General features: G+C 45.7%; 1 protein-coding gene across 2 annotated transcripts in view; it reads left to right on the forward strand.

Annotated features, from left to right (window-relative positions):
• The first annotated feature begins 1,695 nt into the window (after nucleotides 1–1,695).
• The window catches only part of GLCE (glucuronic acid epimerase), a 53,304-nt gene continuing 37,697 nt past the window's right edge, over nucleotides 1,696–17,302 (forward strand). Inside the window, exon 1 of one of the 2 annotated variants that reach the window (XM_069986269.1) lies at nucleotides 1,696–1,814. Coding sequence is in view for 1 of the 2 variants with exons in the window: in XM_069986260.1 (XP_069842361.1) it covers nucleotides 3,988–3,998 (11 nt within the window). In the remaining variant the exon portion in view is untranslated. Of the gene's footprint in view, nucleotides 1,815–3,941; nucleotides 3,999–17,302 lie in introns of those variants that run through there. The other variant, XM_069986260.1, reaches the window with a different exon arrangement.

The following is a 17,302-nucleotide window of genomic DNA, read 5'->3' on the forward strand; positions in this document are numbered from 1 at the left end:
TATTGAACTCCTGCCTGTCCTTCTGATTAGGCAGAGAGATGCATTTCACCCTGGGAGACAGCTGGGAGACAGGTTCTATGCATGAGTCATTTTAAAGGAGAAGTGCGGTGAAAATTTTTATTAAAGTATTGTATTGCCCTCCAAAAGTTATACAAATCACCAATATACACTAATTACGGGAAATGCACAAGTGCTTTTTTTCATGCACTTACTACTGCATCAAGACTTCACTTCCTGGATAACATGGTGATGTCACTTCCCGGATAACATGGTGATGTCACTTCCTGGATAACATGGTGATGTCACGACCCGACTGCCAGAGCTGTGCGGGCTGTGGCTGCTGGAGAGGATGATGGCTGAGGGACACTTAGGGACACAGAGCACTGGAGGGACAGTAAGCACCCCTTTCTTTTAGAGAGCAATACAATACTTAAATAAAAATTTTGCCATACTTCTCCTTTAAGTAGAATTAGGTTTGTACATTGATCCCAGTGGGCGCCATACCTTGGCAACCTGACTGTCCAGTAGAGAATGCGTAATTCCCATTTTAAAGAACTGGCAGTAGTTAAAGGGGTTATCCAGCGCTACAAAAACATGGCCACTTTCCCCCTACTGTTGTCTCCAGTTTGGGTGGGGTTTTGAAACTCAGTTCCATTGAAGTAAATGGAGTATAATTTCAAACTGCACCTGAACTGGAGACAACAGTAGGGGGAAAGTGGCCATGTTTTTGTAGCGCTGGATAACCCCTTTAAACTGGTACCCTCTAATCTGCTTGGTGTAGGACGCCACATTACACCTCAGAGGTTTTGTGCAGTAGATGTCTCCATCGGTCAGAGCTGATCAGTGTATAAAGCCAACCCACAAATACAGGCCACAAACCAATAACATCACTGTGCGCGTGACCTCACCAACATTACCATACTAGTGCCCCCTACAGACAGGTGCAGAGAGCCCCAGGTGGTTTACTGTAGTCTTCATAGACTTGTGTACTGAGGACCTTCCCATCATGGTTTCCCCTTACATTTGGAGGTCCCAGAGGTCTGACTGATCATAACATGATGGATTACACTAACAATAGCCCATCACTTTGTGAACACATTGGGGGAGATTTATCAAACATGGTGTAAAGTGAAACTGGCTCAGTTGCCCCTAGCAACCAATCAGATTCCACCTTTCATTTTCCAAAGAGTCTGTGAGGAATGAAAAGTGGAATCTGATTGGTTGCTAGGGGCAACTGAGCCAGTTTCACTTTACACCATGTCTGATAAATCTCCCCCTCTGTGTCCTGCAGTTTGTACATGAAGCCTTGGAATGAATAGCAATAAACGTCCCATCATGCCCGGACAGAAGCATTGTAGCTGTACAACTACTGGGGACCACTGCTATAGCTAATGAACCTTCTCCCTCCGCGCCTTTTATTTACAATTCATTTCAAAACCAAGCTGACGACGGGGACGTAATACTGCAGCCCCGCCCAGATTTGCGAGCCAAGCCTCGTTCTGAACTCGTCTCGCAATTCTGGGGGCGGGGTCTATCGGCGTCTACCTTTCAGAGAAGGTGTCTATATCGCTTTCTGATTTGCTGCTCAAGACAGCGAGAAACCCACGTGAACGACGGTTCTTGTCACTGATTGGCTGCTTGCGCCGTGCGGCATTTGCAATTTGATTGGTTCCGCTTTTCACTGTGGCAGGGATGCGATCCTGTGATTGGTTTTTTATTTTCTCTCCCAAGATCAGTACGACTCGATCTAGGAGCTGAGGCCCGGGAGGCAGCAGCGGATCCGGCGTAGTGAGCTGACCGCTCCCGGAACGGAGGTTTGTGCTGCGGTTTTTTTTCCTGTTAAATCGCATCGCTATCGTGTGCACTGGTAGTGGTTGTGTGTATATGTACCTAGAACGCTGTGTGATGAGTGTGTGTTTATACTCTGTAGTAGATCTCCCATCTCTGCAGACACAGTGCATTGGAGCAGATCTAGCTGCCTATTTAGAGTAACTGACAATCGGGAGACTTTGGGCCAATCAGATTGGATCTATTACAGGATCAGAGTAAGGAATCTGCTGACAAGAGTCCCCATTGTAGTCTATGGCTGCTGGTAGATTGCAGGGGTCAGATGGCAGTCCAGTGTCATGTATATAATGTGGAGACATAGTCACCTTATACACATAGTACTATACCAGGGGGCTCCATCCTGCAGCTGTCCAGGAAAACTACAACTCCCAGCATGCCTCTTGCCTGTCTGTGCATGCTGGGAGTTGTAGTTCCATAACTCTTGGAGACCATTGATCAGAATGCACAATGATGGTGGAAACTCAGTGGTGATTGTACGACTTGACCGTATATGTTGGTGCTATTTCATGTCACTGTATGACTTGCAATCATAATTCATTTTTATCTTTTTTTTTTTTTTTTTGCAACACTTGCACCGAAATGCAACACCTTTCACCAACGTTTTGCGCAAAGCCGCCATCTTTGTGTTGCTGGACAAGTCGCCATGTACTGTGCAACTTCATGTTGCCGCTGCACGACTTTTCCAGGACAGCTGAATAATCGGCCATTGGCTATAATGAGATGAGCAGAGTCAATAGGAAAGATAGTGACAACTTTCCTAGCTCTGCTGTCACTTTGTTGTAGTGGTTGGTTGGTTGGCTGGACGGACGGTCTGACCCCAGCCTGGTGAACGCTGTATAAGCAGTATGCCATCAGTGTCTGGTGGGTGTACTGGCATTGTGACTGCAGTGTGTGAATAGACCCATAGATCCAGTTACTCTTGTAGACGTGGCGGTGCTAGGATTTGTGCTTGTTCTGCACTTTCTGTTGTGTTTCAGCCTCATCCGACGTGGAGAGAAGCTGCTTCAGGCCGCCGTCCGCTTTATTTCAGGTGCAATCCTCACTTGTCGGGACACGCCGTCACAGTGCAATTAGATAGTAAAATTAATCACAGCTGTGGCCTGAACTAACCTGGGACATGAGGAGAATGTTTGTGCAGCAATGTTTAGGGTCCGCACCTTCCATCAGATGCTGTGAGGGTTTGTCTTATGACGGTTCATACTGGAAGCCATGAACAGATGTGACTAGAGGTTGACACTGTAATCTTGTACAGATATCCCTTACAGATCCTGATGCATCGCTATGATTTATTTTGTTGGCCATTAAAGGGGTTATCCAGCGGTACAAAAACATGGCCACTTTTCCCCCTACTGTTGTCTCCAGTTCAGGTGCAGTTTGCAATTAAGCTCCATTTACTTCAATGGAACTGAGTTTCAAAACCCCACCCAAACTGGAGACAAGAGAGGGGAAAATGGCCATGTTTTTGTAGCGCTGGATAACCCCTTTAAGGATTGACAGAAGAAATGCAACACGGCCTAAATTATAACTGTTTTATTGAAAGCCGGGATGGCTTATTATCATTTTACTTTATTCCCCCCCTCTTTCCTGCAAAGTCTGCCCAACTATTCCAGACTAGAGGCCGTAGTGTATCATTGCCTAATCACATAGATTTTGCATTCAGTACTCCAGAAAAGAGTGACACCTAATAATAATAGAGGCATACCGTAACAATTTAATTACTTGTTTTTTTTATTTTTAGCTTTGGCTGTCCAGGCATGATGGGAGTTGTAGTTTTGCAACAGCTAGAGAGCCTAGCTTCCCTACCCTAGTGGGAAGATAGCCCTATGGCTGTGTATCCACCTTCTGCAGCCATCGCTAATCAAATGCTACACTCTCTGGTGCGGACAGACCCCATCGTGCTTGAGTTGCTCTTATCTTTTGTAATGATAAGTGTTTTTGTGCCTTCAAAGTTTTTTTTTTTTTCTCTTTAACTGAGCCGGATACTTGTTCAGCACAGGAATATCTATCTATCTATCTATCTATCTATCTATCTATCTATCTCTATCTCAGGCTGTGAGAATTCAGATGAAGGCTTTCAGTATGGAGAGGAGCTGTCCTGTTCTCTCCCATTTGAGCAGCAGCCACCATCACAGGGTGTGAATGACCTCACAGTAAGTAAAAGTGAGTGACTGGAATGGTTCAACCAGTGGTATTTTGGCCGGAGGTTGTGGAAATCCTGTTTACAGTGTAGTCAAAGGGTTACTGACTTAGCGGAAAAACACTTGAAGCCCTAGAATAACGCTATTACTCATAATACGGCTGGCATTGAAGTCTGAATGGCAAACATACCTAGTTATGCACCTTGTGCATTGGCCATATTGTAGTTTGTTCTGCATGAAGTTGGAATAGTGCCCCCTAGAGGCACATGTGGCCATTACTGTACTTCAGCGTACCTTCATTTCCAACAAAGCCATTACAGTGTATGCTCCATAGGATGCCATATGTACTGAGGTATTCTCCACAGGAACATTGCTTCTAGGGAGAATACCTTCATAGCTGGAGCCCAGATGGAGCATGGTACGACAGCACACGTCCTCCCTGCGGCTCCATAGTATGGAAGCACATGGGACTGTGTATGCTGCCATATGGCCTCCTGCACACTCCTCCGCTTTCCGCATGAGGCCCTAGGCTCTGTTCATAACTTGTTTATAGGCTATGTCAGAAGAATATGTTTAGTTAGCAAAAAAAAAATTATATGTATATATTGATTGTGTTCATTACTATGGGCCCTGTCTCTTGGGCACGCCAGGGACGTTCTTTTGAGCATACTCTTACACTGTGGGACACTGGACACTGTGGGGGAGATTTATCAAACATGGTATAAAGTAAAACTGGCTTAGTTGCCCCTAGCAACCAATCAGATTTCACCTTTCATTTTCCAAAGGATCTTGGAGGGATGAAAGGTGGAATCTGATTGGTTGCTAGGGGCAACTGAGCCAGTCTCACTTTACACCATGTTTGATAAATCTCCCCCATGTGTCTTGGTGGTATTGAAAAGTGTAGTCTATCTCTATGTATACTGATTGACAGCAAGTAACTGCTCACGTTTAGTCTGCGACTATGTACATGTACAGTATTGGCATATAGATAGTCTTACATTAAGTAGAACAGTATGGTCACTATATACATTGTACAGATACACACACACACACACACATATATATATACACACACATACAGAGTTTCTCTGAAAAAAAAAGGGAGGTATACAGTATAGGGGCCTTACTGCAGAGGGGGTAGGGAGGTATACAGTATAGGGGCCTTACTGCAGAGGGGGTAGGGAGGTATACAGTATAGGGGCCTTACTGCAGAGGGGGATGTATACAGTATGGGGACTACCTGCAGAGGGGGATGTATACAGTATGGGGACTACCTGCAGAGGGGGGATGTATACAGAAAGGAGGAAGGACTACAAAGGGAGATAGGGAAGTATGGAGTATTGTGGCCTAACTGCAGAGTTGGGATACATTCAGTGGGGGGGGGAGAACTACAAAAGGGGAGGGAGTTATACAGTATGGGGGTGTAACTACAGGGGAACTTACAGTATAGGAGTCAAACAACATACCGTATGGCTGCTAACTACCGTGTAGAGTGGGGCTAGAATGTAGGAGCATAACGCAGTTCTTTGAAAATAAAACCTTCCCCAGAAATAAGCCCTAGACCTTTTTCAAAAGGAAAATAATATAGGACTGTGTCGGTTTTACAAGACCCATAAAGAGATCCTATTGTTACCCCTCTACCACCTGACACATGAGCAGCATGAAACAGCTGACCCAGTGCCTTGTTCTCAGCTTCACACCTATGATTCCTCTGCATCATACATAATTGTAATAAGGGATCCTGTCATGGTTGTATGCAGACTGTGGTTTGGGCAGCAAAAAATTGTCAGGTTCCTTTTGGTCACCAACCTTGCATAAATCAATAGTACAAGTCTATATCTTCCTATTGCACAGGGGACGCTATGTGTGTTACCCTTATCCTCTAGTCTACACCGTGCACTTAGTCGTTTACTCCTCGTTCCAGTAAGAGCATTAGGAGCACTGTCCATCCCCATAACATTAGATTGGCCTGCCAGGGAAGACCGGTGCTATGGCGGCGGGGCAGTGCTGCTAACGGGTGCTCCTGTACTCCTAATGGTCTCACCAGACTGAGGAGTAAACAACTAGGTGCACAGGAATGGCGCCAAGGATGAAGGTAAGAGACAAACCTTCATCCTCCTGCGCAATAGGGCGCTATCAGCACATTAGATATGTTTAAACTGCCTATAGTTCCCAGGCAGATTGTCTCCTATTCCTCACCTGTGTCAGCACGGCACATGGGCTGGATCGTTAAGGCACCTGTGCAGTGTTTAGACAGGAGAAAATGTTCCAGTGGCATGCCTAATGATAAAGAAGGTGGGGAGGAGGGACAGTGGTAAAGTTATGGCACAGATACTCTAAGCCCCGGCTGTTGGGCACAGGGCTGCATGTTTAAAAGTAGTTTTTTAGGACAATAACTGCATCACCTGCCGAATGGACCCCAGGACAGATCTTGGATTAAAAGCAGCTATCTGAAGGTACAAGAGGTTTGGGGGGGACAGATTATGGGTACAGAGTCACTTTAAAACAATGCCAAAAATCCACCTTTTAGATCTGCTCCAGGTTACAGCTGCCAATAGATGTCTGAGAGGGGGAAACTGCTACAGAGAGATGGCTGAAAGCTTTAATAAGTGTTCTACATGATCTTGATTTACAACTTACCCTGCTCAGTACTGCCCAATAATGTCATCCATACTTCTGCTTCTTCTGAGGATGCTCTATAGAGATATAGAGAGCAACATCCCCTCGTGTGTGTGTGCACGCGTGGTGTATGGAAGACATCATAGCAGCTAGTCTTTACTGATCAACTGAAAACATGAAAACTTGGGACCACTAACACCCATATTACAGAGGGTTATGTGGGGTCTAAAGTAAAAAGTAACCTCGTTTCTCAGTCTTTGTGGATGATGTGTAATCTCGGGTGTTTCTGGGGTATAAAATTTAATTTAAAGGTGTTATCCAGTGCTACAAAAACATTTGCCATCAGAGGAACTTACTGTATGTGATTTTTGTTGTTTGATATAATAGATAAAACGGAGTAAAAGACTAATTTAGTGGGTATGGCATAGCAATCCTGCGCTCTCTGTACAGTGAATTGATCAGCATGCTAGAGAGCCATCTATTATGTAAATCTCTTGTCTGGGTAATTGATGGCGGTCTGGGCGCTGACTGCTCGAATCGCATGATTGACAGAGCCTCAGTTCCACAAATAATAGGAAATCTGACCTTGCCTCTAATCTCATATGATCACTCACATCTAATAAGGAATATTAAACATGTTTATTTATATATCATTACCATCTAGAGCAGGCTCTCCAGCTGCTGCCACAGCCCAAGGCTGCCGTGGCATGATGGGAGGTGTAGTTCTGTTACAGCTGGAGAACACACAGGTTGGAGAACGCTGGTCTAGACTATTTGTACCGAGAAAAAAAGGTCATTATATGCGAAGTGTTAAACGTTACATGTGGAGAAGCCGTATATAGTGTATGAATAGAACTGCTTAATGTTCCATACTCGTGCCCTCATGGTGACTGGTACATCTGGTTACTATATAAAATTATTATTAATACCTCAGCAGCTGTGCCTTGCTATCAGTGAGTGAGATATACTGTATGTGTTGTTGCTTTACACATAAAGTTAGGCAGAAATTTGGAAGCATTTAAAGGGGTATGCCAGATGTGGGAGAAATCAGCTGGTGTTAAAAAGTTACACAGATTTGTAATTTACTTACTAATTTACTTACTATTTAAAAATCTCAAGTCTTCCAATACTTATCAGCTGTTGTATGTCCTGCAGGAAATGGCGTATTCTTTCCAGTCTGACACAGTGCTATCTGCTGCCGCCTCTGTCCACGCAGTAGCTTTCTATGGGGATTTGCTGCTGCTCTGGACAGTTCCTGTCATGGACAGAGGTGGCAGCAGAGAGCACTGTGTCATACTGGAAAGAATACACCACTTCCTGCAGGACATACAGCAGCTGATAACTACTGAAATATAGAGGTTTTGGTTTTTTTTTTTTAAGTAATTTACAAATCTGTATAACTTTTTGACAACAGTTGATTTGGAAGATTTTTAGAACCCCTTTAAATACATGGTCACCAGTGGATCGCCACTCAATGACGTCCATCTGCAGGGAGTGTGGAGAAACTTTCTCTACTAGGACAATTCCCAAATATTTGACAAAAATAAAACCTGAATTATAAAATAAAGGAAGAATGTTTTATGCGCTGTACATATATATATATATTTAGAAGCTAGACATCTGGCACATTGAGAAAATGCCACCCAGCACTTTATACCCATGGGCGCCTTCATGCAGTTTGGCATAAAAAAGCCTTGTGTCTAACTTAAGTAGAATTGTGAATGCACAGAACTAATAAAAATAAAATGTTAGGATGTATAGAACTACGGGGTATAGACCAAGAATCTCTGTGATCCATATGCCAAGAGTCCATAAATGTCCTGGTCAGGAGCGGTGAGGGGGTTAGATCTTCTTACTTCTGCTTTCTTCCAGACACAGCGCCATACCTCGTCACAGAGTGTGTTTGGTACTGCAACTTGGCCCCATTCACTTCAATGAAGCTAAGATGCTATAGTAGTATAGTTTGGTGATGTCTCTGGAAGAAAGTAGCCAGGTTTTTCGAGTCCTGGCATTTACAACCTCTCTTTCCCAGAAGGTATCAGTCTTGCACTTCTCAATGGCTCTTCTCCATCAGTAATGTTGCCAATTCAATTAATAGCCCTATAAATTCTATACTTGCCTGGCGTACAAGTTTTATGCAGTCAGCTTTAAAACCCTGGTTGTTGCAGTTGCTTTATTGCCGTCTTTTCAGACACTGTCTTAGATGTATAATACACTGTTGTCACATACACGGGGGATAATATGGGGTTCTGTGTACCCCCTGTTCATGGACATTTCAGCTATTCATGCACAGTACCAGGTGGGAAATAGATCTTGTGGGGTCACTGACATCCGTAGTCTCATGACATATACTCAAGCGTCAAGGCTGAGGCCTTTGATTGGCTGTAGCCAATAAATGATGTACGTGGCGGTGATGCTGGAGTGACAGCTGAGTATCCCAATCCATAGGCCTACTGACGCAAACTTATGAGGACCTATATGTTCAATTAACTTTTGTCATGTCACTCAGACAGTGAAGATCGGTCAGTGCTAGTCACCCCTGCCTGCCTGCCTGATCCCCACTCATTGCAGGCGATAGGGTCCAAAGACTTAAAGCAACTCTGTACCCACAATTTGACACCCCCCCCAACCACTTGTACCTTCGGATAGCGGCTGTCCTGGGGTCCGTTCGGCAGGTGATGCAGTTATTGTCCTAAAAAACTAATTTTAAACTTGCAGCCCTGTGCCAAACTGCCGGGGCTTAGAGTATCTGTGCCCTAACTTTGCACCACCCCTCCGTCCCTCCTTCCCACCCTCTTCATCATTAGGAATGCCACTGGAACATTTTATCCTGTCTGAACATTTGCACAGGTGCCTTAACGATCCAGCCCATGTGCCGGGCTGACACAGGTGGGGAATAGGAGACAATCTGCCTGGAGCATTCCTAATGATGAGGAGGGTGGGGAGGAGGGACAGAGAGGTTGTGCCAGCCTAATGCATACACAATCTAAGCCCCGGCTGTTGGGCATGGGGCTGCCAGTTTAAAAATTGTTTTTAGGACAATAACTGCAACACCTGCCAAACGGACCCCAGGACAGATGTTGGATTAAAAGCAGCTATCCGAAGGTACAAGTGGTTTGGGGGGGTCAGTTTGCTTTAAAGAGATTATCCAGAATAAGAAAAACATGGCCGCTTTCTTCTATAAACAGCCTCACTCTTGTCTCTAGTTTGCGTGTAGGTTTTGTGACTCTGTTCCATTCAAGGGAATGGAGCTGGACTGCAAAAACCAGAACCGAACTGTAGATGAGAAGTGCAGTTTCTGGAAGAAAGTGGCCATATTTTCTAATCCTTAATAACCCCTTTAACTACTCCTGCATTGAGTTGGGTCAGGTGGCTGTGTAGTAAAGTGCACTGATGTTATACCCTGCTATAAACTTACAATTGGAGGGGGTCTTAGCACTAAGACATCGACTGGTCTTAAAGAGGAAGTCTCACGAACGGTAAAAAACGTCAGGAGGGGTTGGGTGAGAAAACAAATAAACAAGTGAACACGCCCGTCACCCCCGGCTGGGTGGGCTATCATTTAGCCAGGGTTGTGATGTTGCAGCTAGCAGTGCTGCAGGACCCCAGCTGATGTGATTGGGAACCAGTAGTGGTGCTACAGAGGCACAAGGATGGGCGGGTTCACTTGTTTGTTATTTTCTTACCTACCCCAACCTGCCTTCCATTTTTACAGTTCATGGGACTTCTCCTTTTAACTTCTGAAAGTTTATGTAAATCATATAAGGGGCCATTCCTATGTCTGCAATATAAAGTCTGTGCACGAACTGTATACTGTGGACCAGACCTCGGAACTCCCGGCATCATCATTCATGGTACTGACACAACCAATTCACAGCTCCCAGCATAATGAATGATGATACCGGGAGGTCCGGGGTCTGGCCCGCAGTATGCAGTCTGTGCTTGGACCATATATTGCAGACGTGTCAATGGGCAATTCCTAAGATCCTCTAATACAGATGAACTGGTATATACATGAATTTTCTGAGAGCACTCATATATATGGAGGGGGGTCTTGCTCTGGGAGTGTGCACTTCCTGCTATTGTTAATGGTTTGAATGGGTTTTCAGGAATCTATAAAAGCCTTCAGCTTAACACGGTAAAACCACATAATCCACAATGTTCCTGTAACTGTTTTTTATGTTAATGGTATGTAAGATAAAATGTAGTCTCCAGAGCCGCTTTCATCCCTCAGTAACTGGCTGTCATAGAGGTGCACATAGTCCTAGGGTCAGACGTACACTAGTGGTTATGTGCAACCATAGCAAAGTTTTAGGATGAGATGGAGAACGTCCCAGGACTTGTGTCCATAAGCAGCGAATGGGTTCCTGTTTTATTTATGAAGTGTGGTTGTCACACATGGGGAATGTCAGGCTGCCTTAGAGGGCAAAGGCTAAACCTTAACCTGAGCGGACGGATATGAATGTCCTGACAGCTGTCATCCTGCTGGGGAAGGAATCCTGTCAGGGCTTATTACCTAAAGTGGATTGCAGTCTGTGGCCGTATCTCTGACCCTACTGGAGGCTGTGCAGTCTGTGGCTATACCTCTGACCCTACAGGAGGCTGTGCAGTCTGTGGCCATATTTCTGACCCTACAGGAGGCTGTGCAGTCTGTAGCCGTATCTCTAACCCTACAGGAGGCTGTGCAGTCTGTGCTGGTGTCTCAGACCCTACAGGAGGCTGTGCAATCTGTGGCTGTACCTCTGACCCCAAAGGAGGCTGTGCAGTCTGTGGCCATGTCTCTAACCCTACAGGAGGCTGTGCAGTCTGTCCTGCTGTCTCTGACCCTACAGGAGGCTGTGCAGTCTGTGGCTGTATCGCTGACCCTACAGGAGGCTGTGCAGTCTGTGGCCGTATAGCTGACCCCACATGAGGCTGTGCAGTCTGTGGCTGTACCTCTGACCCCACAGGAGGCTGTGCAGTCTGTGGCCGTGTCTCTGACCCTACAGGATGCTGTGCAGTCTGTCCTGCTGTCTCTGACCCTACAGGAGGCTGTGCAGTCTGTGGCCGTATCGCTGACCCTACAGGAGGCTGTGCAGTCTGTGGCCATGTCTCTGACCCCACAGGAGGCTGTGCAGTCTGTGGCCGTATCACAGACCCTACAGGAGGCTGTGCTGGTGTCTCTGACCCTATTTTTGTCTGTAATGCCATGGAGGTCTGGAAAGCTCCAGGAATTCCAGATGCTTTCCTGATGCACAGCATGAAAGCACCCGGAAATTCCGGACTGGTTGAGGAAGGGCACACCCTGCTGGACCCAGTGCCGGACCTCAGCAGCGATCCTCCGACCTCTCCTCTGCCCCTTTCCACTGGCAACTAAGTTTTGAGGTTGGGAAACTAATACATCAAGATGACTTCTGCAGTGTTGAACATGGCTGCCCAAGGGTAATGGATCTCTTCTTGTAACAATACAATCGGAAGCTTCATTATTTAGGATCCTATTACGTAGGTGATTTTCAGTTGTACACGGGGTCAAGGGTCTACAAAGAAGCCAATCACGTTTTAATCTGCAAAGAACATTGCTTGTTGGCCACGTGTCTCCCTGTGCATAAGGGGTTAGCCAGCACTCCAAAATTTTTAAGATGTTGCTGCCATATTAGTAAATATGACATGTTATACTTGCCTCTCCACGCTCCCCGAGTGTCTCAGTGCGGTTGCCAGTGTCCGCAGCTGTCTATAGCCGCCGTTACTTCCGAGACGAGCCCGTCTCAGGAGTGACAGCCTGCTCAGCTAATCACTGGCTGTGGTGATGTCCCATTTCATTCATTGATTGGCTGAGTGGGCTGTCACTCAGAAGACGGGCTCGTCTCGGAAGTAACTTCGGCTACAGACAGCAGGGGACTCTGGCGACCGCATTGGAAACCGAGGGAGCGAAGAGAGGTGAGCATAACATGTTTGTTATATACCAATATGGCAGCAACATGTTAAAAATGTTGGAGTGCTGGTTGATCCCTTTAAGAGGTGTCTGGCAGCGGTTAACTCCCATCTTTTCCTTGAGTACACTTGGCTGAGCCTCTACATGTATTGGAGTTGGGCCAGAATTTTTTTTTTCAACCAGCACCAAAATAAAAAAATTTCTTTCTATCACATCTACTGTTTTAGATTTTGATAGTTATAATGACGGTGACACTTTAAGCTGCCCCAGCTCCTTGCCTATCTTGGCTTTGTCCAGTCCCAGTAAAATTTGGGTTGGAGTTTCCTAAAGAGAAGAAATAATACAAAGTCCCAGACATAAGCCCCGGCTAAATGGAAACCGTCAGCTGGTGGGAAGAATATATTGAGCCCTAATGGAAGGTAATCACAGGGCTCAGCCATTGCTGTGTGTCCGGAATGATATGTTCCTACTAATCGCCGGTCGCAGACAAGCCTCCTCTCCCCGCTCCTTGGCAGAGTGGAGGGGCCTGTAATTCATATTGATTTCTCCTGATTGATGGCCCATTCTGGGACATGTTGATTCCAAGCGATATTTTATGCTTTTTGCTCGAACGCTAATGTATTCAGTCAATTTATGTGCGTGGGTTTTTTTTTTCCTTTTCCCTCCCCCTGTTCTCATGTCTAATGACTGGGGATTTGCACTCCAGCCCATGACTTTACTGACTAATTTATTTGTTGAGAATTGTTCATACTCCGTTTTTATAGGGCATGATACAAACGGGAACCGTGGGTTAAAAAATAGAATATAATGTTGCCTATGTGGCTGCACACCATTTAGGGTTCTCAAACATTCCTATATTGTTTTTCACACAAATGATAAAGAAGTTATAATTAAAGTGACTCTGTACCAACAATCTGACCCCCTAAACCACTTGTACCTTTGAATAGCTGCTTTTAACCCAAGATCTGTCCTGGGGTCCGTTCGGCAGGTGGTGCAGTTATTGTCCTAAAAAGCTACTTTTAAACTTGCAGCCCTGTGTCAAATTGCAGTGGCCTACAGTGTCTGTGCTCTAACCTTGCACTGCCTCTCCGTCCCTCCTCCCCACCCTCTTCATCATTAGGAATGCCCCTGGCAAAATTTCTTCTATACATCCACAGGTGCCTTAACGATCCAACACATGTGCAGTGTTCAAACAGGTGAGGAATAGGAAATCCTGCCGTGGGGCATTCCTAATGATGAGGAGGGCGGGGAGGAGGGATGGAGGTTGGGGTGCAAGCCTAATGCACAGACACTGTAGGCCACGCCAATTTGACATGGGGCTGCAAGTTTAAAAGTTGTTTTTTAGGACAATAACTGCATCACCTGCCACACGGACCCCAGGACAGATCTTGGATTAAAAGCAGCGATCTGAAGCGGTTTGAGGAGGGCAGACTGTGGGTACAGAGTCACTTTAACAGTCCCTGTGCCCCCACAGCACCAAGTCACCAGCTCACTCACCGCCTCCGCTCTTTAGTTTCTCACAGCTTTCTGTATCCTCACTCCCTGCCTGGCATTGGCTGCTTGGCCTTGGTCGCCGACTGGCTAAGCAGACATTTCTAAGCAAGGACCTGACGTCATCAGACCGGGAGCTGCAGGAGGGCAGCGGGGACACATTAGTATAGATTCTTTATTATGTCCCACCCCACCCCCTGCCAGAGAAGTCAGCGATATTTAAACATTTATAGCACACATGGACAGGGAGGCACATAATAAACAAGCTTACCTAACCTCTCTCCATGCCCCCAAAGCACTATCTTGACACTCCGGGATCCCTTGCTCCGGTGACGTCACGACACTATGGGTTGCCTGCTTAGCCAGTTAGTCACTGGGGCAGGACATCGCTGCAGTCACTGATTGGCAATCCCCCCTGAGTCATAACGACAACAACATTGTATCTCAGTGTGTGTGGGTGGGTGGGGGGGGGGTATTGGAATGAGTTTTGACCGGGTCCCGAAGCCTGTGATGCAGCCCATGGGGGCATGGGGAGAAAATATATAACACTGGTTTATTACTAGAGATGAGCGAACCTCGAGCATGTTCGAGTCCATCTGATCGTCCGGCATTTGATTAGCGGTGGCTGCTGAAGTTGGACAAAGCCCTAAGGCTATGTGGAAAACATGGATATAGTCATTGGCTGTATCCATGTTTTCCATACAACCTTAGAGCTTTATCCAAGTTCAGCAGCCCCCGCTAATCAAATGCCGAACATTCGGTTTCGGATCGACTCGAACCCGAACCCGGTTTGCTCATCTTTATTTATTACGTTCCCCCTGCTTCTGCCTGCTGCCAAATTTTAAAATTCACCCAACTTCTCCTTTTAAGTTCTTAGACAACCCTTTGAAAGAGAACCTGTTAGTGGAGAAATTGACATTTGGGAGTTACCATTTCCCTTGTCAATAATATGCGTCCCTTCAGTCTGACACTCCCACTACTGATTATAGGTGTACATTCACATGTACTTGCTGTGGTGGATGTTATTCTTTGGATTCTCAGGAGGTACAGAATAACACAAGGGTCTCCAAAATTATTTCATGTGAAACGTATTCTATTCCCCCACATGGCGCACTCTTACTTCTAGGTCGGCTGGGCTGCTATGATGTGGATCAGCCCTAGTCGGTGGGTCACTTTTTAGATGCTGATGGCATAATCCAGGCAGCAGGGATGTCGGAATGATTTTGGCCTGCCAGATGTACTTGCCATGAGACCAGTATCGTGCTGTACCCACCCCAACACCAGTTTTTCCAGAGCAGAAATATTCTTTAGCAGTTCCTGCTAGGAATTAATTTTATATAGGAAATGTAGAATGTGTTAGTTCTATAAACTACAGGTCATAAAAATAATATATTTTAGGAGTGTTTCCACAATATTCATCTGTCCAAGTATTGGTGTTGATCTTTCCACATCTGCCCTTCTTGGACTTGTTATTTGTGTGACATCTTCTGGGTAACTGGTGCCTCCTGGTCTGCCTGGCACTGGTAACGCCTATAAATTATCCGCTGTGCCTACCCTATTGTAAGGCTCAGTTGACATGTAGAGGTTTTGCTGTTGAAATCAACAAGACAAATCCACAGTAAGATTGATTTAGCAGTGCACATTTAAAGGGGTTATCCAGGCTTAGGAAACCATGGCCGCTTTCTTCTAGAAACAGCATCACTTTTGTCTTTAGTTTGGGTGTGGTTTTGCAGCTTATTTCTATGTTGAAGTGATAGGAGCTGAATGGTAATACGGTATACAACCTGAGGACAGAGGAGGTGCTGTTTTTTCAAAAAAAATAGCTGTTTTTTTTCTAAACCTTGATAACATAAACGCTCCTAAAGGTCCTGATGTGTATATTTAATGGGCAATGTCATAACCAATAAATAATGGTAAGTCAGCAGGGGAGGTTGTATACTGCATCTTTTCAATTTACTTTATTTATTTATTCATTTATTTTTTGCCTGTTTTAATATAAAATACAATGCTTTAAAATCAGCCACTAGGTGTCTCACTTTCTGGAAATCTGCAGTCGAGACTCTATCACTAAGGTCATTTGGTCTTTAGTAACAGCAAAATAAGAGACCAAATGCAGGAAGTGATGTCAGTTATGTCTCTGTTCTGCACAGGCTGGCCCAGTGAAGATGGATGCTGATTGGCCAGCAGCTGTACATGCCCCCCCCTGTACACGCCCCTGTGCACTGCTGCAGCTCAGTAAACTAACTGATCTAAGGGCCCCGGCACCAGCTCCAGTGGAGTTCTGAAGCCTGAGCAGCGCAATGAAACACTAAATACCGCTAAAGATTGCCGGAGCAATGAAAGTAAATTCAAAACAGAATACATAATGCCAGCATTAACTTTTTTTTTCTTATGTCATAACAGGTACACTTTAAACATATCCACTGAACTTCTTTTTTCTTTAAAATCAACTAGTGTCAGAAAGTGCCAGAGATTTGTTATTTACTTCTATTTAAATAAAAAAAAAATAACCTCCGCTCTCCCCACTTATCAGCTGCTGTATGTCCTTCCAGTCTGACACTGTACTCTCTGCTGACACCTTTGTCCAGAAGCAAATCCCCATAGAAAACCTTTTCTGCTCTCCAGACAGAAAAGAATATTCCACCACCTGCAGGACATACAGCAGCTGATACGTACTGGAATTTTTTAAAAAAAGAAGTAAATTACATATTCCTGGCACCAGTTGATTTGAAGGATTTTTTTTTTTTCATGGAGTACCCCTTTAAAGGGAACCTGTCACCCCCCGTGCCGGGGTGACAGGCTCCCGACCCCCCGTTAGAGCCCCCTATACTCACCTAATGCCGCCGGGTCCCGCTTCTGGAGGTGGTCGGGTGATGAAGATCTCAGCCGCTGCAGCCCGGCGCGCGCGCTGAGAGATGAGTCCAACGCTCATAGAGAATGACAGGAGAGTCCAGCGCTCCGTCATTCTCTATGGGTGTTGGACTCATCTCTCAGCGCGCGCCGTCACCCGACCACCTCCAGAATCGGGACCCGGCGGGATTAGGTGAGTATAGGGGGCTCTAACGGGGGGTCGGGAGCCTGTCACCCCGGCACGGGGGGTGACAGGTTCCCTTTAAGCCCCACAAAAAGCAGTATTTGCTTAATGTTCTGTCTGTTCAAATCATTGGATCTGGCATGAGTACTCTGGTGTATGTCGGCATACGTGCAATCGTTGCCTAAAGCCCCTGCTCGCTGCCATCGCTATTACACATGTCGTCAGCGAGCGGGTAAGAGCCGGGGGGGGAGCTGCGGGGGG

The sequence above is a fragment of the Dendropsophus ebraccatus genome, chromosome 1, assembly GCF_027789765.1.
Source record: "Dendropsophus ebraccatus isolate aDenEbr1 chromosome 1, aDenEbr1.pat, whole genome shotgun sequence".
Lineage (NCBI taxonomy): Eukaryota > Metazoa > Chordata > Amphibia > Anura > Hylidae > Dendropsophus > Dendropsophus ebraccatus.